The sequence below is a fragment of the Periplaneta americana genome, chromosome 3 (genome assembly GCF_040183065.1).
Source record: "Periplaneta americana isolate PAMFEO1 chromosome 3, P.americana_PAMFEO1_priV1, whole genome shotgun sequence".
NCBI classification, from domain to species: Eukaryota; Metazoa; Arthropoda; class Insecta; order Blattodea; family Blattidae; genus Periplaneta; species Periplaneta americana.
Window position 1 is genome coordinate 118,176,217 of NC_091119.1, and position 27,906 is coordinate 118,204,122.

Here is a 27,906-nt window from a genome sequence, read left to right on the forward strand (position 1 = left end):
CCCAGTATTTTGACTGGAGGGACAGAAAAGATTATAATTGAAGATTTCCCTGGGAGAAGGGTGTAACTTCAGATTATTGAAATTTGTTATGAAGATGAAAAAAGTAATTTAAAGCATTTATTTATAACAAATTATGTTCTATGGCGGAATAAACTTGAATCTTTTGTTAGCCAAATGGTTGTGATAGTAAATATAGGCCTAAAGAAATATGCCCCTGAAATTATTTTCCTTCCTACATTAATTACAGTTTTATTGGTTCCATCCTTATTGCGAAGAGGTTTTCAATTATACACTATTGCAATAAACAAAGAGAAAGAAAAAAACTAAAAGCATGTTATGATGTCATATTTTAGTCAAGTTACAAGCTTAGAGATAAGGATTGTTTAATGCAGTTAGGGCCAACTTCCATTCTATAATATCTTATGGTATAATAAATAGTTTTGGGACTTGCAGAGACTGGGAAAAAGCTTTAAAAAAAATCATCCGAATCATACTTACATCATCATATAGGCAGTCTTCCAGGTGCATTAAAAAACTTCAGAATATTAACGTTGCCTTCAGTATATTCGCTGGAACTTTTGTCGTATATACATGACATAGGCTATACAGAAATGTGAAGGAAACCACTACCTGAAAATCATATGATAATAATAAAAATGAATATCTAGTAAATGTAACAGATGAAACAAGAACATTTCACATAAATTAAATGATTTAATACAATTAACTTTTTTGTGTATTTCTATGTAGATAGTACTACAATTTTTAAACACTTATTGTGATTACAAAACTATACCATAGCAGAGGTAATGGTATGTGCTGTTACCTCGAGCTATGCATAGGTTTGCCACATCTTTAGCAGGACAGATTTCTACTTAGTATGTATTCACAATATATTATTCCTCATTTTGTGAATTTATAAACATACAAATAGAATCAATGGTATCGTTTACAATTAAAATTACTAGTGTGTACCTTGCACCTTTTTGTGTGTTTGGCCTAAACAGATATTTCCAGTTTATCCTAATTGAATGATGTATTTAGGTTTTTTATTATTATTTTGGTACTTCCGAAATTCGGTATACTAAAATTAATTAATGAAAAAATATATTGAAAATAATTTTTGTCTTTCTGAAAAGTATGATACCCGATTTCAATTATAAATTAAACACATAAGTGTGTATAGCTTATCTCTTAAAACTGTCACTATCCTCTTAACTAAATAACGATCTCATATAACATCTCTCGTAATAGGTTCTTGTGCATAATGCGGGCTAAAATAGAAAACTGTTATGTAGTTTATGAAATACTGTATGTAATTTCTTGAGAAGTGATCCAATGTAAAATGCACCTCAATAACAGAATTTGTCCAACTGTTACGTTTTTCTATCACGAACTAGCATTTTACATGACTTACTCATGTCATCTGATCCCAGATTCCAAAGGAAGTAAAACACAAGGAAACAACATAAAAACAAATAAATAAAAAAGTTATAAATATTTATTTACATTAATTACATAAGGTTAATTGCTACACTTTCTGTTCAGCAGCCTTCTGCTGTTTCTTCTGCATCTCTTCACTTTGCAGTTGCTCTAGTGTGAGCAATGACACACCTAGCTGATCCTCCCGACTGAAAGGTTGTGCCATTTGCCTCAGCCAGCGTTTAGCAATCTGAAAATTAATGTCAACCATCTAATAATTCAATTAATGTTAAACATCTAATTATTGAATCTAATTTCTACAACTGTTCTGTTTCAGGAATTTATACATTCATATCGAAGTGCACTCTTTAACATTAACAAGTGGCTCCTAGACCTGTATTTACATACTGTGTCAATTAAAATTCTCTAGTTTTTAAAATCACGAATTTTTTTTATATTACAGTACTGAATTAAGTATATTAGTATTCAATTTTATAAAGTGTTCCTGAATATCATCAGATGTGACCTATTGCAAAACACACGACAACTGTGACTTATATCAGTAGCTTCATCTACTATTATAAACACAAAGGCAGCTTCTTTTTTCTCATCTTTGGTTTTGTTTATTAACACCATTGAAATTGCGTCAATCAATTCATTTTGAATATCATGCGATGTTCCAACAAACACTAAGGTGGCTTCCAAATGACTGTGTAGACTCTAGTCATATTTAACTGTATGATGGAGAAGCTCTATATAATTACCTCTGTTGTCAGACTCATTGTTTTCCTCATGACAGCGAAATGAAAGTTCTTGTTCGGCCAAGAAACATACAGCTCACAATATATCTATTTCCTTTTACCTTTTCATTCTGCTTTTAAAAGCCAAAGTCAAACATTCTTGAATTCTCGTATTGCCAAATTTCTGCAAGACAATTTTAGAACTGATATGTGATGTACTTAGTTCATAACAATTTTTGAAAACATAATAACTACTTATGTTACTCACCCTTTTGTGTGACCAAACATTACCTTCATTTGGAAACAGGAGACATGGCCAGCAGAAAAGAGCACCCAAGACGCATGCTTATCTAGCAAAAACTGCTTTAAGCAGAAACATTTTTACTTAAAGCATAAACATTATGCTGTAACAGAAAACAATTTTGTTCTCCCAAAAAGCATTTTGCTTAACATTCTTCTTTTGTATTTGAGCATTTTTGCTAGAAACAAAAATGTTTGCTTTTTCCGAGAACATTAACTCTGGATATACCAGTATCTAGCTGCGGCCTAGGCCAGACTTGGATTGAAATTTACTTATGCTTGTCTGGTTCGAGTTAGGCTCGGGCTTTAATGAAACGAAAATATATATATTGTGACAGCCAAGAAACGATCTCAAGACTGGCAGAAGGAGGGCAAAGTCGGCCGTGGTTCAGCGTGGAAGTTGCGCGCGCATCTGCTTCCTGGGGCATGTGCTGTGGCGTAGAGAGGAGAGGAGAGAGAGCGACTATGGCAGAGAGGGAAGAAATCCAGAGAATTCGGGAGGTGCCATCTTCTGGACATCCGTGGAAATTTCTAGCATCGTACTTTCTCGTAACTATGGTTTGGTTATAAAATACGACACGCGAGTGAACTTGAGCAGTGTTGTTGTAGTCGTTGGACAGCAAGCCAGCCAGTCTTGTGTAGCAGTGAAGCCAGCTTCGAGACCGGAGTTCGACTTGAGTGTGTCCGCAGCTGTGTGACAATCCGAAGCCCTGAGTTCGAGTGCAGTGGACTGCAGTTGGGGGATCTGAGTTCGAAGTTCAGTGGACTGTCTCTGAAGGTCTAGGGTTCGAGATACTGTGAACTCGAGTGACGGAGCTAGAAGAACTAGCCAAGGCAAACGAACTGTGAATTGAGAACTGACATTTCTGTTTTGTAAATAGTGCTTTGTGAACATTAGTTCAAATTAGCAGTACATTGTTGTTCTTAATAATCCAAGTAAATTGTCATTGTCGTCTGTGGGGTGCAATAACGAATGCTGTGTTACTGTGTGGAGTGGAAATCCCATTGTTGACGGGAGTGTTTACATTCAATTATAGAAAGTGTTTATTGTTGAAACGATAAAATTACATTATTGATTTGTAATAAAAGTTACAACTGGGTCGGAAGCGAGATATTATCGACATAATGGAGAACCTACAGCAGATTCTGCAAGCCATCACGGAAATGAAAGCAGAAATGAACAAACATATCAGTGAGGTGAAAAATGACATAAGTGAAGCAAAAACAGATATGAACAAGCACATCAGTGAGGTGAAGAACGATATAAGTGGAAAGGCGACATAAGCGGAGTGAAAGATATCACTACGCAAATTGGAAGCGTATCGGCCCATGTAGATGGAATTGTCGCCATCGTGAAAGACGAACTTAAAGCCGATTTTGACAACCTAAACAAGAATTTTACAACTATAAACGAGACAGTAGCCGAATTTAGACAGGACGTAGACCAGTTTGACAGCAAAATTTGCGCTCTCGAGCATCGTCAAGAGCAGACGAGTGTGTTAATGGACCAATATGCTGAAGAAAACAAGCACATACTCGCGTTAGTGGATCGCCAGGCTAGAGAACAGAAACGGATAATCGCCGAGGAAGTTCAACGGGCCGTGCAACAATTGGCGACAGAATTGAGGACCTCACATAGTGGCCCTGTGGAACCATCGCCTTCAGCCAGATACTGCAACGTCAAGATGCCGAAGTTCGACGGTACGACGTCTTGGGCGATATTCCGTCGCCAGTTCGAGGCTATCGCAGAGCACAATGGGTGGATGCCAGCAGAGAAAACTACTCAGCTGCTGGCCACGCTTCAGGGACAGGCGTCGGAGATTCTTCACAGTATTCCAGAAGATGGGACAGCCGCTGAGATAATGATGCCCTTGGAGGGACGTTATGGTGACCATCAACTTGTGGCAGCATTCAGGACCCAACTGAAAACGAGGGTCCAACAGTCAGGCGAGTCCCTACAAGAATTTGCAATGGCGGTGGAACAACTGGCCCATAAGGCCCTCAGGGACCTACCTACTAACTTCATCGCTGGGGAGGCGGCCTACACCTTTGGCAGTGGAGTTCGAGACCCCAAAATCAGACAACAGCTACTCTTGGCAGAGCATCGTACCATCAACACAGCTCTGGCAGCGGCCCTCAGGATGGAGGCAGCCAAGTTGATGGCGAACGTCTCGACATCGCACCGGATTAGGAGCGTCGCAGTGGCCGACGTCGAGGAATGTCAACCTAAGCCACCCAAGCGATGGAGACGAGGAGTGCCCACCTGCTGGTCCTGCGGCGAACCTGGACACTTAAGAAGGGACTGTGACCGATCTGGTCACAAACAGGAAAACTAAAAGGGGCCAATGTGAGGAGGGGCACGTCGGCACCGTCATCACCATCCACTCTGCTGATCTTGAAGACGGTTAACAGAAGATGCGATGATGGGCTGATTGCTGACGGATGGATAAGAGGCCGCCCATGCACAGTACTGGAAGACACCGGGGCGTCGCTCACTATCGCCAGACCGGAAGTCGTGCATGGCTACCTGGGAGGATGCCGCAGCGCCGATATGAGCTACGTACTGCTTCAGGAGAGAGCCTGCCCATCCAGAAAGAGGTTTTCCTGGATTTGACCTTGGGAAAGAGGAGACTGGAGATGTGTGTGTTCATCGCCAACATCACTGAAGACGTCATCCTGGGACTGGACGGCATGCGAATCTTCGATGCAACGGTGGACGTCCGGTGCCGTATCCTCTGTTTTGGCCAGGATAAAGTGTTCCTGAGGGACGTCGAAGACCAACCCATGGCCAGCAGACTCACCTTGGAGAATCATGTGACAATCCCAGCAGGCTGCGAGGTGGTGGTGCATCTGGACCGATTAGCAGCCTACTAAGGGACTGCCTGGGACGAGCAGCCCTAAGGAGGGAGCAATGTGACAGCCAGGAAACGATCTCACGACCGGCAGAAGGAGGGCAAAGTCGGCCGTGGTTCAGCGCGGAAGTTGCGCGCGCATCTGCTTCCTGGGGCATGTGCTGTGGCGTAGAGAGGAGAGGAGAGAGAGCGACTATGGCAGAGAGGGAAGAAATCCAGAGAATTCGGGAGGTGCCATCTTCTGGACATCCGTGGAAATTTCTAGCATCGTACTTTCTCGTAACTATGGTTTGGTTATAAAATACGACACGCGAGTGAACTTGAGCAGTGTTGTTGTAGTCGTTGGACAGCAAGCCAGCCAGTCTTGTGTAGCAGTGAAGCCAGCTTCGAGACCGGAGTTCGACTTGAGTGTGTCAGCAGCTGTGTGAGCATCCAAAGCCCTGAGTTCGAGTGCAGTGTACCGCAGTTGGGGGATCTGAGTTCGAAGTTCAGTGGACTGTCTCTGAAGGTCTGGGGTTCGAAATACTGTGAACTTGAGTGACGGAGCTAGAAGAACTAGCTAAGGCAAATGAACTGTGAAATGACAGTTCTGTTTTGTAAATAGTGCTTTGTGAACATTAGTTCAAATTAGCAGTACATTGTTGTTCTCAATAATCTAAGTAAATTGTCATTGTCGTCTGTGGAGTGCAACAACGAATGCTGTGTTACTGTGTGGAGTGGAAATCCCATTGTTGACGGGAAGTGTTTATTGTTGAAACGATAAAATTACATTATTGATTTGTAATAAAAGTTACAATATATTTTTTTTCGAGAAATATTACTGATTAAAAAATAATATGAAGGTTTTAATGGATTCACCCGGCACCCATCCAGAACAGCAAACTACTAATATAGTAAGTTATTATTTAATTCAACTTCATATTTCATAATAGCATTCGTCTTTCTCTACTAAACTTGCTTAATCATATTATACATCATTTTTGCACTTTGCTCAATTATGTTTAAACTGCTTAAACGTGCTGTACAGCATTTTTGTTGTCGTGCTAGATAAGTGTGCGGCATTCCTATATTGATCACTGAAGAAACATATTGAAACAAAAACGTTTTTGCTTAAAACAGTTTTGTCAGATAAGTGTAAGCCAAGGTTCTCTTGAACACCATTCCGCATTCAAATATCGCACACACCTTTTTGTTTCTTTAATCAAATTCTTTAGAAATGGACTCTGTCTTCCTTTCTCAATTATGTCTTTTTTAGAATTGTAATTTCTACTGCCAAATGATTGCTTTAATAACTGTTCTATGATAGAGTCAAACTCACTCATTTTTAATTATTTCACTACGACATTTTATTCTCGCATGTTTCCGGAATCACGAACATGCTTGCTTCTCACTCACAGCTTTCACTGAGGGTGAAGGGAAGGGCGGAGTGGAATCAGGTCTCACCAAGTGCACACGCTTCTACAAAAACTGATTGTTGTAACTAGCGTATATCTTATGGCCTGGTTAAAAATATTTAGGCCTACTTTTAATTAACATGCATAAGAAATAACTACAAATTATAACCCATTTAAGTTAAAATAATTTTTAATACAAATAACTTTAATACACTGCTAACACCACTAATATGGGCAGTTCGCCACGTCTTAGCAGTTGAGAAAAGGACTCCAATCTCTCTGGCTGCCCTCAATGCAGAATAACCTACATGAACCAGGGCAGTGATTTGTTGATAGAGTTGTCTGTCTGCCATCTCCAACAGTATGACGAGACAGGCCATTTTATTTAGAGACAGGAGAAATGCTTGATGGGGGAGGAGGCTGTTTATTACTTACTAGAGTTCTGGCATACACTGTAAGAAATGTCGTCACATAAATCTACCTTTACAAGACATATGATGGGAAATTTGTAATTTAAAAAATGAAGGTTGTTTGAGACTCGAACCTTGAACCAGTACTATTCACTCGTTTTGTAGACCCATGCCATAACAATCTACACTACTGAAACTGATACCACCTGATCGGAAAAATACGTGGTTTTCCTGTTCATATTCACTCTGACTGATTTTGTATTTATCAATTTTATTATTATTTCACTCTTCAGAGGCTCTGATATATTTAAAATCAACCCTCCATTCGATTTTATAACATATTTCAGACTCTTAAACAAAATACAGCAAATTTAAATTGTTTAATTATGTGTTACCTGGTGAGCTGCAGCTTTGATGTGATGAGCATGCACAGTATTATGTATCTAGAACTTATAAATTGTCAGCAGCCCATTCTTTAAGTGTACAAGTCCTAATGGCTTGTTTTCAGCTTCATGAACTTAGTCCATGTATGATATTATTAATTTACCCATCTCATTTCTGGATATGGATTTGTATTGTAATTATTATTTTGAGATTCGGTTATCATCCATGCTATTCAAGTGCTCCATCCATAGTTGTCTTCGTACTAATGTCATTAAGATTTACAATATTTAGTTCCTATTTTATGTCTCATCTGCTTTCTGATTTATAAAGTTTGTATGCTGCCACAGATCGCAAATTTGTTTTGTCTATGGTTTTGTTAATGTTCAACTCTCTACTCTGTACAGCTAAATCAGCATACATGTTGTGAAATCTATTAGCCTTGAGTTCGAATGGTAGTAAAAAAAAAAAGACTTATCTTTCCCTTAATCTATCTAATTATCTGCTCGTCTTATTTGAATTATTCAAAGAAATGTGTATTTGAATGTTACCAAACGAACCAAGTGGTGCACAAAGTGGTCACTAGAAAGTATATTTATAATATGTTAGATGAGACTGTATGGGAGGAATCAATAACTAACTCATGCACTACAATCTTCAAGTTATAGTACATGGGATCATAAAATTTTCTCGTCTTTTGAAGAATGGTGAATTCGTCATGAATTAATGATGAAACAATAATTACCTGAACTGCTTCCTCAGTCGATAAGTTACATAAAGAATCTTTCAGGTGTTCCTGTATCCATTTCGGTAGCTTGCTGCGTTTGTCAGAACGAGAGAATCTCTGGAATAATGAATAACATTATGTTACTAAATTCAGCATTCTTAACTTTCAATAAAAGCAAACGAATTCTACATCAGACATACCTTATCTGCAAATATCATGATACCATAATCTGTCTTGCCTCTAAGGGCTCGCCCAACACATTGTGCAGCATGTCGCATTGCATCAAATGTTAGAAAGTCATTTTCACGTATCTGCAAAGATATACACATTTTCCTACATATTGTACTTTACATACTTTATTTACTTTCCCTAATATATGATAGATGCAATGTCAAATCAAAGGACAATCCTCCTAAAATTTAAAAACAAGTTCATGAACAATTCAAATCTTTACAATCTTTATTGTACATTTCAATTCTTCATTAGTCACCATCTCTCAAAACAAGAGTTCTCAAGAATTGTTTGTTCTATCTAAGAATAATACCACAGTATATGTATTTAAACAGTAGGGACACTCCAGTACTTTTTCTTCATAATGGATATGCGCACACATACACGTAGTGAACCTAGAGGTGGTGAGTATAACTACAATAACAGACAGCTTGGATAGTGTTTAAAATTTGCTAATTTTAAGTATGAGAGTGGAAAAAGGACTGTATTATTCTGTACAGAATTGTTCAAACAATAAGGGAAATAACCCCGAATAAAGTTTCTTTATATTTGCAAAGGAATTAGAAAAGCAAGTACGAAATCTTATATGCAATATGATTCCACTTATACAAAAGCTCTGATATTACGATTTGCATTTTGAAGATCTTATATTCTCTCATATTATAAGAAGATGTAAGAGGTGGGTTATAAATTACCACATGGGAAGATCTTCTGAAAAAAGATGCAACTTATTTAAATAATAATTGCAGGTTATGAGCAATTCAGTTGCAGTATATTGTTGTTTTTGTCTTTCATACCACCATTTCTTACTGAATAAAAATCAATCATTCATCTGTTTCTAAATATTCTCTTTTTAACATATACTGTTATATTTAAATTAAAGTGTAGATTGATAAGGCACAGAGAAGGAAATCAAACTGGTTGGAAATGGATGCGAAGGTAAGCAAATTAACTTCGATACTGAACTATAACCTCACATTAGTCTCCTCTGAAATATAGTTAATATCTATATGTATTTGTTATTTCTCAGTAACCACTTCTAGTGCATGAAAACAATATGCAATATATTGCCATATTCGTTTACATACATTATATGGGGAAAAGTATTAGTATTAGTCCTCTGCTATTTGGAGTCACTAGCGTCACCAGGTTTCTGCTAGCTGGCAAGTCTGTATAGGGAATTTAACACAGTGTGTCCCTACTGTATATACATACATACACACACACATACATACATACATACATACATACATACATACGTATACTGTGATAATATAATAAGCAATCTGGGACCATGATACAAGCATGAACTATGACAAACAATTCTAACAGTGAAGTTGGAAGACAAAAGATGACATTTCCTGTTAAGCATAGGCTATTTTAATACAATTTTAGTGTTTAAATAAATGTGCAATTTACTTACGAAAAAATGAAAGCAGATGCTTTATTAAAATACGTTCAGCATTTGGTTGTGATTACTAAAGAATGTTCTTGGTTAGAAACAGGCATGCAGATTGTATTGTTGTGTTTGAATTGTTTTGTTGGCAACTACTCATATGTTTGCATATTGTCTTTCTATGCTCATACAAGTGTGGATGTTTCTTTGACAATGCAGTGGGCATTTTAAACAATATAGAGTAGAATCTTGATTGACCGTTAAGCAGATTATACACCACAAAAGAAAAAGAGCACTTTTTTAAGTGGTATACAGTATACTTTCTGAATCATGCGTACCATGATCAGCGTAATTTCGCTGAATGTGTAACTTGCATTCATTTCTGTGTCAAGTTCAAATAAATACTTTCATTCTCTTTAGATTATCATGAACCCATTTGCTTGAATATTTATTAGTCATTAGCGAACTTAGAATGGATATAAAAGAAAAGTAGTGATAGGATAATTCAGAAAAAAGGAAACATACTTTTTTAAAGTATCTTAAATTGCGCCAGATAGTTCATTAAAATTGATAATACGATTTATTCGTTTTCCTCCTTTCTGCCCAGTTCAAAGGAAATTATGATTACATAAAAGTAGATATAAAAAGGAGAAAATATCAATAGTTCGTGTTTTTTCTGGCTTCATCATACTCGGGGTAAGATCAAGAGGTACTTATGTGAGTTACAACATTAAAATAAATTTCACCTGAAACTGGTCTCTTAGATATTCAAGTCTGGCTCGTAAAATTCTTGATTGTGTGTACACATAAGGAATGCCAAACATTAAGACAGCTCGGCCAAGATGGTGATCGAAGTCCACACCTTCTGAGACCTTTCCTCGAGCCACAGACAACAGCACAGCCCCTCGTCCACTCTCACAGGCCTGTACAAAAGTAACACCAGATCTCCATTAGTGTCATCAAACAAGGACAAAAACAGTTTTTGTTGCATGCATACTTGTATACATACTATTCATTTTCAATTAATTCCGAGATATGTAATCACTTCTTTATTTATAGCTATATAATGTCAATGAGAGAATGATTTAGCTGATATTCATAGACCTATGATGGCTAATAAACAAATAATAATCTACTTAAAAGCACTTCTGAACTATAGAAGTTATTTATCATTAATGAGATGATGGACTGAGATTGGCTGAAGAAACCATATCACACAGTACATACTGGAGAGTTAGTCTGTAGTTCTTTGTGAAAAGTGTCATCTGAGTGTTCAAGTCACGACTATAATACAAGGAATTAAAATGAATGGAGATCAGGTCTGAAGGATTTAAGATAATGAATAATTATGTGTAAATATTACGTTATTCATATGGTATGACCTTTTATGTTTTACAAAAGAAAGTTATTTAACTTCAGAAGATTATGACACCACAAAACATAATTTAAGATACCATGAACTTTCATAATGAAGAAAATGCTGGTATTGTTAGAATCGTTCCAGGATGTTTCATCCAATATGTTTCGTCCACAATTCTTCATTCTTTGTCCACAGGTACTACGTCCACCAAGTAACATCCAGACTTTTGTCGACATTTTTGTCATCCAAAACCATTATGTCTCAAAAAGTTGGCCCACAATTTCGTCCATTTTATTAATCGTCTAATCTAATGCATGCAAATAATAAAACATTTTCTCAATTTTTGCCAACCGAACAAACATAGCCAACAAAAGACATACAGTATTTCCAGGCTAATACATATTCATACATTTGGTGAACCTACCTCAAAATTGCAAGTTTTGCCCCTTAATACATATATTCGAATGGCAGAAATCATAAGTGGAAAAAAACAAACCAGTATGCAACAACTATGTCTACCAGTTCATTCTTGCAGCAGAAATGGAACTAATGTATACTGACGCGTCATGACGGTGTGAGAATCGTAAAATATGTAGTGCATGCTGCATGACAAATATAAATTACAATGAAAACATTCGGATATTGGAATGGGATGTTCATTCCTGTGTTGAAAACAGAGCTGAGGTAGCTGTTGGTCATGCCATAGCTAGAATCAAGTGACAAGCAGAGCAACACACTAATGAGCCTTCAGCTGCGATCATTAGAGAAGATGCATAGAGGTTTGACATTTTGAGACGAAGGTGATACCACAGTCTAGTATATACAGTCACGAAGCTTGGGATGATTTTTTTAAATTCTCGCGATAGTTGCTAGCCACTTGGAGCGCTGTGAGTACTAGGAACAATAGACTGTGCCACAGCCATCGTGATCTAATACAGGCAGTAAGGCTGACCATGTAACTCGCTTAACCCGATCACGAAGGGCGGCGTTTCAACCATATAAATTAGTTGGAATTCATGAACAGTAACATATGTTTCTCTAAAATGTAGTGTAATTCCATTAATAAAATTTAAAACAATGATTATGAGACACTTCAGACATAATTCACTTGCGAGTTAAGGTGTAATATTATTTTTGGTGTGAAAATTACGTTGTTCGTATGTGTAATACCTGCCTTTATTTCGATTAAATATTGCGAAATTCTTGTACATTCATTTATGCACGATTCAATAATTTTCAATTGCACCACACGGATATTTAGATATGCTGAAATTATAGGATATGTTTACTGTACCAGTTGCCCCTTTCTGTCTAAATTTAGTGATCTCCAATGCCTTGCCATTCATATGAAAATTATAGGTTATGTTTAGTATATTTAACTTATATTCCTAAATCCCCAATCATACATTATAATTAAGCATAATATCATGTATGATACCCTGGACATTCAATTTGTCTGTATGTTAATGCTACAATTGAGTACTGAATTATTGTATTTATCTATTACTTAAGAGACGAAGTAACACAACTGTACGTACACTAATTTCATAGGAGTGGTATGGTAAATGTTTTGTCTAAAATTAAGGAAGGTAGATGTGCTAAACTGAAATCACAATATAAATTCTTTTTTATTAAACCTCAAAATAGCTTCAATTCTAAACTTAAAATGTTGACGCGAACATATTATGTTAACATGTAAAATTCTCTTCACATTAAAATAACACAGTTTCGTAATTATTTCTGCAACATATTATGCAACAAGAAGTAAACGGAACTTATGGACACATTACACTAAATAAAGCTTAGCAATGATACGCAATAAAGTTATAATATAATATTTCACTGAGCTCCATACACTGAAATAGAAAACCCGAACAAACATTACGGCCTAGATCGAAAAGGCATTGACTGTGCCGTATTTCGCATTTTTGTGAAAAGCTATGTAAACTGTGAAATGTTCATTATCGGTTGTAGTAACTGTAAATGGCTAAAATACAATAATATGAATAATATGGCATAAGGAAACGTTTGTATAAATAGTACTATAAATTGTAAGAAAAATAGGTTAGATTTATCCTTCTTCCGAATGATCCAGGAAGGTGAGTTTATAGAATATAATATATATTTTATGAAAATAATATATAAACCTTATGTATTTCATATTTCAATAGTGGAAGGAAGGTGTTAATTTTTTCAAAAGAATACAATATCGAAAGTACAATACATTTTATTGTCTGCTAGGGAAAAAGTCTTGTGATGAGGCGATAGTAGAGATCCTAGTGGTGAGCAACTATCTATGTTTGCATATTTAGTAAGTATTAAGCTTCGTGACTGTATATATTAGACTGTGGTGATACAGTAAACCTGCCTGGAAGAAATGTTCTGCTGCATGCTATGAACAGAGCTCAAAACAGAAACAGGCCTTCTCTCCCCATTTCGTTGCAGGAATGTACAATTCTGCCTCCAAATACAAACACGCTTAATAGACAACATTTCTGCGACATGATACTGGAAATAATATATTCTACACCTCAGAGAGTCTGCAGCATTTGTGCAGAAGTAGGTATGTGTTCTGTAATGGAACATATAATAATATAGTATCCCTCATATTTCACCATTAATATACATTACACGGAATGTGTTTGAGCAAGTTTCCCCACTGATATAACGCACTTTGTCAAAAAGATGAAAACATATAGAAGAATATTTCAGCACTTTAAATAAAAATGTAGCACAAGGTATGAACTTGAATTTAACTCTATAATTTAATCATCTCCATGCGCTTCGAAATTAGTGCAATAAATGCTGCTCATGCTACTGTCCAGCAAAGGAATGTTTATTGTATTTTGGTCAGCATCAGTAAATCTTGAACTTCAAAATCTTTTCCTAAATGATGATGTCATTTGCACTGATATCCGTCACCTTCAGGCACTTCCATTTGTTCTATTGAATATTTCCGACCAAGTAGGAAACAGTTGTCACGATGATGTCCAAGATCTTGTTGCATATATAGAGATAATGTACAGTATGTAAGAGGCCAAGTAGCAAAAGCAAAAGAAAAGGGGTACCTCCATACAGCACATTAATAATCTGAGTTACGTGGGATGGTGGCACTTTCGTTTTCATAAACTATATTAACACACATCATTCGAACATCTGAAAGTTTTTGGGAACACATTCAAAAATAATAATTTGAAAAACCAAACAGAAATTCTACTGTTGCGTAATTCTGCGTGACACACAAACAACTAATTCAAAGAACGAAGGAAACCAACTTTGGATATAGACAAGTGTATAGAAAGCTTCAAAAGGTAAAAATTTGCTGAATATGACAAACAGATCACTAAAATATGCCCTATCAGAATAAAATCACAGTATACGTATTCTAAGAGTACAGACACTTGGCTGGTTTTTCATGCAGGATGGATGTGTGCTCATCTCACTAGATATCCTAGGAGCGGTTGACTACAACTTCTTACCCTCCAACGTCTGCTAAGTGCTGGAAAACATGTGGCATTTTGAATGATTATTTTGAACACTGTCAAAGAATGAGAATTCCCTAAGGCCCTTATTGGTCTGCAATTAATTGCAGTAACAATAAAGAAAGTAATCCTGAATTATGTTTCTTCCGATTTCCAAAGGAACCTGAAAGGTAAGAAGATTAATGTATCATGTGGTCTTGTTCTCATATTACTTTATTGTTGTTCTTATTTACTAGTGTCTATAACGTTTCCTATGCAGAGACTAAGAGGAAGGCATAAAATAGAAAAGACTGGAAAATGCTGGGTTGCAGTGTAAGACCTGCCCATTCACTGCAAACCCAGCATTTTCTAATATTTCCTATGGAGGAATGAATGAATAACATTTCCTTTTGCTCTTCTAAATATAGGTGTAGGAAATGGGTCATCAATACACGAAGAAAGGATCTGTTAAACAACAGCTGTGATTATCTGATGAATAGGCCTAATTGCCAGTTCTGTACAAAACATTTCGAAGATAGCCAGTTCATGAATAGGAACAAGAATTCATTAGTAAAAAGTGCAGTTTCAATTCTGGATCCAAGTTACATGTCTCTTCTGTCCTTTTTCATGAGTATTTAGTCGAATGTAATAAACTAATAAGATATTCATGACAGGGATGCCCAAAACTATACACTTAAATCTTCTTGGTTCACAACTGTTAAAGGCAGTGCTCTAAAATAAAGTTTATAGGGGGTTGTTGCTCTGATGTAGAATCTCTAATATTGAAGACATTTATTAAAGTTAGATTATTTTATATCATTATATTTGCTAACAGAGATTTAGAAGAAAAAGAAAAAGATATTTAAAATTCAGCAAATTAGGTTGTTAAAATGATGAGGTTACATTTTATATGTATTTCAAAAATTAAACTGGGTGAAATTAGTGCATATTTCACGTGCTTCTAAAATATATAACTTATATCTTATGGTGTTATTTTATTATATACAACAGCCTACAATAACTGGATACCCTTTTCTTGTCCTGGTACACCTTGGAAACATTTAATTATTAATGTATTAGTTATTTTGCCTGCAGTGAATGTCAAGAGGGTATCGGGGAAATAACAGACAAAAATGCAATAGCAATAGGGCCTCCTTATTGCTGAGGTTTTAAAAGCTGCTTTCTCCAAGCATTTACTGATAAAGTATTGTAATAGGTTCGAAGAAATGCTGAATTTTGAATGTCTGAATTAGATTTCTGGCCTAAAAATCTGCACAAATGCATGCACTTAAATGGACAAGTAAAATACCGGTGGTGAAACCTACTTTAAATGGTACAAGTACCGAGATGGAAGCACATATTTCCATGAATAGTCAGTCTACTTATCCGTCGATTTTTCATGAAGGAATTTTCTTGAAGTACTAATGTTGTTGTTGTTGTTTTCTAATGCCAGGCGTTTGACAATAAAGTCATTTGACCTCTTGCACTCCAATATTTTTCAAAGATATTATCATGACCAGCCATTGAAGCACATATTTTGAGGTGTTCCGAATCCATCTCTTGGTCTGAGTAGCACAATGGGCAGATAGGGGACTGATATATTCCAATTCTATGCAGGTGTTTGGCCAAACAATCATGGCCTGTTGCCAATCTAAATGCAGCTACAGACGATTTGCGTGGTAAATCGAGAATTAACTGTGGATTTTGATGCAGAGAGTTCCATTTTTTCCCTTGAGATTGTGTTATCAAATTTTGTTTGCTGAAGTCTAAGTATGTAGATTTAATAAATCTTTTCACAGAGTAATACGTAGATTTACTACCAGGTCTGTAAGTAGCTGTGCTGCCCTTCTTTGCTAAAGCATCCGCATTCTCGTTTCCTAGGATTCCACAATGGGATGGTATCCATTGGAATACAATTCTTTTATTGAGTGATATTAATTGAGAGAGCATTTTAATTATTTCTGCTGTTTGAGATGAAGGTGTGTGTTTAGAGACTATTGATATAATAGCTGCTTTGGAGTCTGACAATATAACCGTATTCTTAAATTTATTGATGTGGCATAGAAGATTCCTGAGACTTTCACTTATTGCGATGATTTCTCCATCGAAACTTGTTGTTCCATACCCAAGAGATCTATAAAATGAGAAGAGACAGCATGTAACACCTGCACCGACACCTTGTTCTCTGGAGATCAAGGATCTGTCAGTGTATAAATGAAGCCAGTTTTGTGGAGGGTACCTAATATTAATTGTCTCTAAAGACAATTGTATTAGTATTTCAGTGTTTACTTCTGATTTCACTATTTCTTCTGTTAAATTTAGATTATATTCTATATTCAATAGAGTTAAAGGGTTTGGTTTAATTTGTAAGTTTTCTTTTAAATTCGGATATTGATTTTCTGTTTAATCTTTGAACAATGGATATGAAACTTTTTTGAGTTTTCAATCTACAGAGAGGACTGTATGAATGCCAATTGTTTCCTGGTAATCTGATAAGTTTTTCATATTGAATCAGTGCTTTTTAATTAAAATATTTTAATTGGTCAGCATTAAGGTTTGCTTCTTGAATACGAAGATATCTATATTATTATCTGAGTGTATATTGGCTAGTTCAGTCTTCTCGGCTGATGTTATACCACCAGCATTCCATTGCAAGATGTTTAGTTGATTCTGTACCATTAAAGTAGTCCCCGCCCAGAGATCCGATTGGGGGACTATTTTACCTCCGGATAATTTTACCTTATTGGTACTCATTTCATATTGGAGTGGAAATGGCAAGTTGTAGCCGATTTAAGTGAACACCATATTTTAACGTTTTGGTGGCTACTTCATTCACACACAACCCCCAGAATGCAGGGGCGTATTTTGCAGGCTACCGGGGCTACCGGCGGTAGCCCAAGGAAATTACAAAAGAAAAAGTTTATAATATAACATAATGTAATAATTTTGTATAATTAGTTTTACCATAGTAATTAAAATTAAAGTAATTGTTAGATATATTTTGTGTAATAATAGGGTCAGCGGTAGCCCAAACCCTTTAACCAGTATACGCCACTGCCAGAATGTCTGGAGGACCACACCTACTGTTGGTCGATGGGTCCATTGGACCTAGCTGGGAGATCTTGTTGATCACCAGCTTTCCCTCCTTAAGCCACTGAAGGACGATTTTAGTGCCATAGCAGGTCAGCACTAGGAACAGAAAAGTAGAAAGAGGAGGAAGGAAAGGGAAATGAATCCCTAGGTCTCGAATGCTCTAATGCCGTCGGGGTCGAAGAAAGTAAGAGTTCAGTCAGAGGCCTGGATAAGAAAGGGTAAAGAGGGAATTAGGTATTGAATAGAGGAAAATTATACCAAATTCAGTCATTAACTCATCAAGCTGACCAGTGCAATTGATGAGTAGCCCCTTCCTTTAGTTCAGTACTAATGTAATTCCATATGTTCTTCACTGCATATGTAAGTCTACCAGAAAGAGGAAACTGCTTAATATATGGATTCAAATTGAATCGTTTCGAAAATATTACATAATTAATATTCAACTAATTCAAAATAACATTTTTTTCTTCAAGCAATAATTGTTTCCTTATAATAGGAGTTCTAGTACGTTTACATAATGGTAAAATACTAATTCTGTACTAAAACGCGTCGTTTCAAATGCTGTTTATGTTCTGCTTTCCTGGTGGTACTTGGCAGCTGCTTGGAGCGCTATCGTGGTGCTGCATGCTAGTCAGCATATGACAGCCAACACAGAGTGTAGGTACTGTTTCATATGTATACTGTGATAATATGCACAAATATGTTCTAAGAAAGTACCTTAATTTAATTACTTTTTAGGAGTGGAGAAGGAAGGGAGGGGGAGGCAGAGACATCTATACCAAAATTAAGTTTCTACAAAAAAAAAAAAATTATACTGAGGATTAGAAGAAAATAAAAATGCAAACTACCTGATTTCATATTATTCAGCAAAATTATTAAAGAAGAAAAATTATAAACAAACAGTATTACATAAATAATAATAAAAATGTTAGTGAAAATAAATTTTGGTGCGAAATTTTAGATAATAAAAATTTGATTCCTAATTCTCCAAGAAAAACGGCAGTGGCTATCTTCATTCTAGTAACTGGATATGACTGTTTAGCATCGCATCTTTTCAAACTTGGAATTTCTACATCATCAAAATGTTTTCTCTGCAAAAAAGAACATTCAGCTATGAACTTGCAGCACAGACTAAACTGCAAAGCTATCAACATTTCAGAGAAAAGTTTTAATAACATTGCAGATTGTTACTACCACATTAGAAAACAAAAGGAGAAAATTCAGTGTTTCGAGCATTTGATTAATTAACTAGATAATTAATTTTTTTCAGATTTATAATTCAGAAAAATGTCATATCCTAACATATTAAATGGGCCCAGTTCCTGAATGCAGATTACTACTAAAATAATAATTGTACTACTATAAGATAAATAACTATAATGTGGAAAATTCAGCCAATTGAGACAGATGTAATACCAATAGCAATGAACGTACTTTGATGTAGTTCAAGAGGGCAAGACTGGTCTCGGCAGCATCTTGTGTTTCAATGAAGAGAAGTTTGTTTCTCTGCAAACTGTCCACAACTCCTTGGTCATACCAACTTGCCACTACTGATTCTAGGTAGAGGTATGACGTGAAGAAACACACGATTCCATCTGGTACAATGTTTGCTATTTCCACTAGCAATTGACCATAATTGCGCACTACAGCAACATCTTCTCTGGTTTCAAATCGTGATGATATGGCAACTTGATCATTGCCCTTGGAGACAATCTACAGAAAACAGGACATTTTATATAAAACTATATTGCTGCTTCTTAATAAAAGTTAAATTATACAGTGAGTATACAAACTCTTTCAGCAGTGAAGTAGGTGGAGTACCTGATAATGGCAACCATGGTTCAGTTGGCATCATAACTCTTGTTTTGAAACAATTCTACTCTCTGACTCTGAACGATTACAATTTAGACATCAGATTTCCGAATAATTGAAATTAAACAATTAATAAGTAAAATTACTCACCATAATCATAAGAGATGATTTCTTTGCTCTTGAAGGCAGAGTCTGACTCATTTAAATGTGTTTGCAAATCTTTAACTAACATTTCTTTATTTAATGATATACATAGTTATTTCACTTTTAAGTTCATCAATTAGATTCTGCCTCACCCCAAAAGAAACAACTCAGGAGAGTCAGATCCTGAGATTGTGGTGGTCAGAGTCCCTAAAATTAATAAGTTCGTTTAAAATTCCCAGTATAAGGTTTCACACACATGCCCCTACTGAAACAATGTTCGATTTCATCTTAATTTACGTGTATAAATAATAAAGGCACACACTATGAATCTCTGAAACCACTGACAGTATAGCACTCTCTTTTCATGATGATACTCTCTTAATACGTGAAAAATTGTGAATTTATATGGATAAAATTTAAGAGTTTTCTTGTTACAGCCTAATATACTGACCAAAATGGCTTATCAAATCCCGCACAATATTGTGATTTGGACATGTCGAATTAGGAAACGTTCTTGAAATCTATTTTACTCTTTCGATAAATTTATTACCTTTATGGAAAATGTGATCCACTAAAATCACTTGTTTAACAGATAGTATTGTTACCACTAAGTAACATCTGTTTGTCACGAAGTTAAATTCCACACTAAACTGGAATCCTTTCATATTGTCACCTCAACCCCCTATATTACGGCTGTGCTAATGACCACATTGTAGGATGATCAAATGTCCTACTTTTCGTAGAGTACTCTTATTTTTTTAACAGCTCATCCTGTAGCCCACGAAAAGGTTTGAAAATTGTATAAATATTCTACTTTTTACAATTATACTGCAAAATGAAATAGGATGTAAAAATGTACATTTGTACCATAGTTTTACCTTTCCTATTATGGTTTGTAATTGGATTTTTTTGATTTGTAACATTCATGATGACGTTTTAATTCTTAAACAAATGTTCAGACTGAAATTGAAAACCCTGTCATTTCTAATGTCCATTATCATGTACAACACAACATAACATAAACTGTACAGTATATTACATTGCTTATTAAAACAAACTTACAATTTTTTTTGTTTTTGTAATCCTTGTACATTTTAACATATAACATAAATAATACTGTACATTACAATATCATTGGTGTTCGTGCAAAATGTCTTATGTGAAAATTACCAACTTTTCAGGAAAGGGAAAAAACTGAATATTTTTGTTGGTTTCAGATCAATTACTTTTAAACTTAAAATATTATCATAAAAACACATCTTTTAAAAGGTGTTATCATTTTGTAACTGGTAACTGCCCCCAGGTCTTTCCCAGGGGTAAAAGGCGGTCAGAGCATGGTGCCGACCACACCACCTCATTCTAGTGCCGAGGTCATGGAAAGCATGGGGCTCTACCTCCATGCCCCCCAAGTGCCTTCATGGCAGGTTAAGAGATACCTTTACCTTTTACCTTCACCTTTTAACTGCCTCATATTTCTATTTTTGTGAACTTATGACAATATGCATTTCATTTATGCACTGATTTTCACTTATGACATTTTGCAAAGAAAATAGTTTGTAATAAATTACTTTATTGAACTTCCAACTTGTCTCTAAAATGAAATAATAACTATTATCAATGATAAAATGACATTGTTAGGTAAATGTGATTAAAAGGAAGGGAAGAATGAATCATTATTCACAGGTTTTTCTTTTTCCAAATATTTCTGAAGCCGTGAAGATTCCTTCTTCTCTTCTGATGAGCCTGGTACTCCTCAGATGAAACAGTAACTAGATTGTATTTTATGCATAATTGACACTGATATTTTCAGGTTGATAAATACCAATGTTCAACTTGAACATCAATCTACAAAACACTGTCCAATTTGCTTTTTATTTATTGTTCTTAGAGAAGAAATTTTGAAATTCACTGGAAAGTTCTGCTTTATTTTCCCACATAGGTTCAAGATGTAGATTAGAAGATATCGATCTAGGCAAACACTGAAAAAATTCCTTTACAGACATTGATTTTGGATCGACTGGAGTTTTCATTTTTCTACTCTTTCTAGTGAAACATGCTGAAGAATCGTTCATGGTGTCATCAGCCTCATCAGTTTGTTGATCTGGACCAGAAAGCAGTCTAGAAGCTGCTAACATGTTGTCCATTCACGATCTAACACTTTGTTCTTCCAGCCTCAAAGTGTTAAGGACCGAAATGTGTTTTAGTACAAGTATGTTCTCCCTCTTTTTGTAGATCATACAGCCAATTATATTTTTTTTTCCTGACTTACCTCTTTGATGTCTACAAGAGTAGTGATATAAGCTTTTCTTGCACATAAGTCATCCAAAAATTTTGAAATGCTGCTGTTCGATCTCTTTCAGTAAACTGTTGAACATGCTAATGAATTAGTTCGCACTGCATTCCATTTACATGAATAACATGGCTTTAGTAGATTTCTTCAACTAATCTACAGTATATTTGCCATCTACTATCTTTAAACCTTAGTATTTTCCCAACTCTCATTCTTCTCATTTTGTTTACATTTATTTCTCAGCTCTCTGGATTTGACAACTCTTTCCTGCTCCTCTTCCTCATAGTATCTGTTTCTTCTAGTATTCCTTCAGGTTGGTTCTCTTCTCTATCAGCTCCAATGGTTCCTTGTACTTCAGATGCATGCACTTCTGTTTGTAGTTTCTCTCTTCGGTTAGGTTTCCTTTTCTTCTTTTTTTTTCTGTGTTTTTTATTCATTGATTCATTGCTTGAAGAATCACCTGGAGCATTTTGCTGTTCATAATCATTTGAAGATTCTAGTAAGTGTTGGAATATTGTACTTTTCTCCTCATCACTTAGACATTCATGATATTGTGACAGCGACGTGAGATTCGAACTCACGACCAGCGTCCCGCAAGAGAGAAGATCGCGCGGAGCACTTTGGGATGGCGGCGCGGCGGAGAGGGGAAAGGGCCAACGCAGCGAGAGAGTGGAGAGAGAGTGCGCGCGCATCTGGTGTTGGTAGAGAGGAGAGGGCTCTGGATTTCTCTGGAGTGCCATCTCTAGAGACGCGTGGAACTTTCGAGGCTACGTCGCTGTGGTTATAAATTAAGGACGCGAAGGAACGACAGCAGTTTTCAGTTTTTCCGTTATTCAGTCAGTGAGTAAGCCAGAGCAAGCAAGCCAGACTTGTGTGCCGGAGTTCGACTCGAGTGTGCATCCGCATCTGCGTCAGCAACCGAAGGCCTGAGTTCGAGTGCAGTGGACCGCAGTTGGAGGGACCCGAGTTCGAGTACAGTGAACTGTCTCTGAAGGTCTGTGGTTCGAGATACTGTGAACTCGAGTGACTGAGATAGAAGAACTGTGAACTGAGAACTGGTACTTCTGATTTGTAAATAGTGCTGTGTAAATATTAGTTAAGATTAACAGTTCATTGTTGTGCGTAATAGTCCAAGTAAATTGTCATTGTCATCAGTGGAGTGCTATAACGAATACTGTGTTGAGTGAAGATCCAATTGTTGACGAGAGCGTTTAAGGTGAATTGTAGAAAGGAATTATTGTTGTGACGAATAAATTACATTATTGTTACTAATAAAATTTACAATATTGATTTTTTTTTGTCAGTTATATTTTTTATTCTTTGTGGTTAATTTTCTATTTTATAATTAACTGAATCTAAATCTGGGCTTATTGGCCTCTCTTCATCAATTAAAATATATTGGGACTGAGCCCTTAGATTATTTCTTCCTGATATTGTTTGTAGCTGGGTTTCTTCTATACCAGATTTTTTAACGTCCTCCATGCCTCAGCCTCCAACAAGAGCTCATCAGTATCATTATCAATTTATTAATATATGGTTGCAATAGGGAACGAAATAATGGTAAGATGCATATAACTTAATGAAGAAATTCATTTGCAATTAAAGAATACACTAAATTATACGTATGAACCCAACCTATTGTAAAATAATAATAACATATAACCATTTATTACCAGTCAGTTATAATTAAAGAAAATATGTTTTACTCATCAAAATATCTGAGAAATCGTTGCTAGCACATGATGAGATGATGAGTTTGACATGAGACAATTTGCAGGAACTACTGAACAGACAAAGAACATGATGTTTTGTAAATGCTGAATTATTCGGCTTTTATTGGTCAGAAAATTGTGATATTTTGCAATTACATGCAAGCACCAAAATAATGCATGTCTAGAGGAAAAAAAAAAAATTCAATTTTTTGATATGATGTTTTGCACAAACACCAACGATATGCAGTAAATTACATCTACAATTTTTGTTTGTTTTTTGCAGTCTTTGTACATTTTAGTTTCAATATTTATCTCTTAAACAGGGAGAGTCATTTGCTTTGCCTGTCTGCTATTCAGAAAGTAATCACACCAAATATTGCTTTTTGAGATTGTCTGCATCTGTTATTAAGAATGTCCACTATTGGAATATTTTGTTTCATAGAATGTGTGTATTCCTGCAGGGAAGAGTGTATTGTATTTAGAAGTGTCCATTATGGAAAGTTCCACTGTATTAAATTCTAGTTCAGGGGAGTTGTACTATGTATCATTTTAAATATAACTGTCACTGCAAAATGAGCAGACTTTAATAAAATAGACCAGACCTAACAAATTTGGGTGTCAGACATTCATAAAACCACAAAATTAAAAGGGGAATACTATTAACAATCTACATGACCTATTTCGGAACAAACGTTTCTTATATGTGTTATTATTAATGTAGATAAAGAGGTAAAAAAGTAATCTTACCATTGGAAGTAGACATGGCCGGGCCAGTGTCATAGTGAAGGAACTCATGATGACAGGATGGAAATCCAAAATCTTGGGGTACATATCTAATGGGGAGAGTGTTCCAGATGTGATCACCACTGACTGAAACCGTTCAAATACTGGTTTGATAGCAATGGAAGAATCTAGACAACTGAAATAAAATAAATCATATAACATTATTGCAACTAATCATCACATGATTTCTCTGCACACCTTTTCAAAGTTTAAAATACTTGCCTGAAATGTAAAATAGGGTTTGATACTGTTGGTGTCTTGTCATCAAAGGGCTCTACTATTATGTTAAACCCTTTCGTATATGTTGATACTAATGTTGCCAAATGAGTGATAAGTATCAATGGTGAGAAGTCTGTGAGATCTGCTATCTCTAATGTTCGCAACAAGGATGCTAATCTCTCGTGACAAAACCTGCAAAAAACAAGTTTACAATATAAATTATTAATTTATATGTAATTAACTTGCATAGATTAGCTGTCAGACGTCATGGAGAAGCAGAGAACTAAAATTATGATGGTAGGGGAAACAAGAAGACTTACGGGAATTTTCACTCTCTTATAACCTCCAAAATTCGTATTGCAGTTATCTGCATAAAATGCAACAACTTTATCAGTTAAATGATTTTTCTTCAGAATATCTAGAACATGATTAGCTAATAAATCAACTGTTTCACCACTAATATTCTGGAAACAGATCACTTTACACTTAACACCCTGATCAGGAATAAAATGTCGTACAAGAACTGACACTAACTTTGACCTTTTATGGTTTGATGCATCAACCATCACAGAAACATATTTAGCATGGTGACAGAACGTTCACTATTACAGACTCGCACTTTCTTCTGCAACATGTGAACTTTTCTTTCCAAACAAGTCCCTCACTATTTGTGACGTACATTACATGGACCTCAAAGAATGGCTATGTTTTGCTGTGTGAAAAGCAAACAGACTTTCTTCAACAGCAACACGTTTCTCTTCTTCACTTTGTAGGCCACTATTTGTACTCACAAATGATTTGAGACACTGGCTGGAAGTCTTGGCGTCAACAGCCAACACGGGCTTCTTCTTTGTAAGGTGCTGTGTGACGTCAGATCGCTCTCCATGTTTAATAGAGAAAACTGCACAGCATTTCACTTTGTCTGTTGTGTCATATTCCCTCAAGAAGGGAAATTCTTGTTTAAACTATTAGAGAAAACACATTTTCTCTTCCCCATATCAGAATTTATCAGTCTGGAGAGAACTAATAGAACTAATCACTACAAAAATCACATGCAAAATGAGAGAATGCTGACTGTAAAATAAAGAAAGAGAATGAAGCAGAAGAAAGAAGAGAAAGCGGAAACAGGGTATCTGGTCAATCTGGTAGTAACCAAGTGAATTATTGTAAAAAAAAAAAAAAAAGAGCAGAACTGTGCTTCACTTTTCGAATCTGTATGCGTTCTCTCATCTTGATAATTAAATCTCATAAATTAAACAGCCATTTGTTGCAAGTTTTGAAAAAAAAAGGGGGGGGGGGAAGGGGACATTTGGCATGCCGTTAAATATTTGTCGGGACACCGGGACAGATCATGAAAAAAAAGTACAAAATGGAACATCTGGTCACCTTAGTGTAGTACAATTGCAGAAAACAATGAGCAGTTTTCGAAAACATTATGCAATACACAACAGTGACAATTTTTCCTTCTACTTCTTATCATACAGCAACATTCCCATACCGTTATATGTCATAACAACATGAAATGCAACCAGGAATGAATATCACAGCTATTTAGTTTACATTTTACACAATTTATCAGAAAAGATTGTGACACAAATTATATTTACCGAAGAGGTTTTCGCTCTATGCACACTTTCTGGTAGACATCTTTCAAGAAGCCAGCTGGAGATTCCATTACAACATGCTGGACTCTTAGTCGTGTCTTGAGGTATTCCACAAACCTCTTGAGAAAGCCTACAAAGTGCTCTGCTGTACGAATATTCCCTGGGACAACCTCTTCAGTGGAAAACAAACATTTTAGTGTTTTAAATTTTCTTAACATGTAATTATACAAAGCATTCCATTACAAATGTAAGTCGACTGGGTGGCACAAGACAGACACGAAGGCCATGTAAAATGTGGCAAACCATCTCCTGTATGCCCGGCAATCAGTTCAGTCACTCTATAGGTGGAGTGGTTATATTGGCATTAGACTGCATGTTTTTCTTCTGATTGTGTTCGTGAAGTGTTTAGATTTAGATTTATGAGTGGTCTTTTGCTGCTGCTGCTATGAGGAACAGTAACATTAGGAAATTTTTATTGCAAATCGTCTTTTTCAGATAAGTCTCTATCATGAAAATCTTTTGTTCTAATGTAAATTTCTGTGGTGCCATGTGAGCAAGCTAATCTAAACACTTCACTAACGTAATCAGAATAACTGAGCTGAGCTTGACGTCTCAATCAGTTCTATTAGCCCGCTACACCATCGACAGCATTCACATCCAGCCATATTGCTGACAACGCCATCTTTTTCGTCCATAATTCCTGTTTATTTTCCTATTGACTGGCTAGGTCATCGGACATGCTAGAGAGGGGGAAAGCGAGGTTTTGTGGTAGCTACGAGAAGATAGATAACTCACTCAGGAACCAGTCGCCTTATAGTAAACATCAGAACTAGTCATCATACTGTAAATATTGGAATTATACTGACTTAGGAATCAGTCATCAGACAATAAAGATCGGAATATACTCAGGAGTTCGGCGTCGCACCGTAAATATTGGGACTATATTTAGGCAGTTATTGTGGTAGACGAGTTCATAATTTCATTCAGGGAGACCAGTGTTGTGGCGATAAGTATACTTGGAAGGTTTGTTGTTGGAGTGATCGCATTGCTAATATATTGGGCAATCCAGTATTGCGAAGGTTAATACAGTTAATGTTATCTCTTATGGTAATTATTCGTGTCTATTGGTTTGAAGGCTAAATTGTATTATTACATTGTTCAGATATTTGGTAGCATATTATATTGTGAATTGGGTAGAAGACACGAGAAAAGGATTGAATAGTCGAATTGGTCTATCTCTATTGGGGCTTGTCATTTTGAAGTCTAAATTGATTATATGCTGTACATGATTTCAGTGTTAGTGATAGTCTCTCTCTCTCTCTGCGTTTATCTCTTTGGGTACTATATTGTGCAGATGTGTCATTGTGAGTTAAAATTATTTTTAGTGTTTAATTATATATTTTGTTATACTAGTTGAGCATGTGTTGTTATTCCAATGCTAGAATGTTTCTCTTAGGAGATAGCGTATTAGTATCTATGGGATTCATGCATAGTGAGAGTAATGTTTAACTTCGAACGTATAATTGTGGACCAGGTTGAATAGGCCTCAGTTATGTACGCCATTATATGGGACTT

At 35.9% G+C, this 27,906-nt stretch overlaps 1 protein-coding gene across 3 annotated transcripts in view; it reads right to left on the reverse strand.

The window, feature by feature from the left end:
- Positions 1-1,483: 1,483 nt before the first annotated feature.
- Positions 1,484-27,906, reverse strand: part of Xpd (general transcription and DNA repair factor IIH helicase subunit Xpd) — a 56,078-nt gene continuing 29,655 nt past the window's right edge. For 2 of the 3 annotated variants that reach the window (XM_069821404.1, XM_069821403.1), the window contains exons 8-15: positions 26,335-26,503; positions 24,731-24,919; positions 24,473-24,644; positions 19,202-19,480; positions 10,600-10,776; positions 8,427-8,537; positions 8,245-8,343; positions 1,484-1,672 (exon numbers count right to left, since the gene is read on the reverse strand). In XM_069821404.1, coding sequence (XP_069677505.1) covers positions 1,532-1,672; positions 8,245-8,343; positions 8,427-8,537; positions 10,600-10,776; positions 19,202-19,480; positions 24,473-24,644; positions 24,731-24,919; positions 26,335-26,503 — 1,337 coding nt within the window. In that variant the 3' untranslated portion in view covers positions 1,484-1,531. Of the gene's footprint in view, positions 1,673-2,186; positions 2,347-8,244; positions 8,344-8,426; positions 8,538-10,599; positions 10,777-19,201; positions 19,481-24,472; positions 24,645-24,730; positions 24,920-26,334; positions 26,504-27,906 lie in introns of all 3 variants that reach the window. The other variant, XR_011331379.1, reaches the window with a different exon arrangement.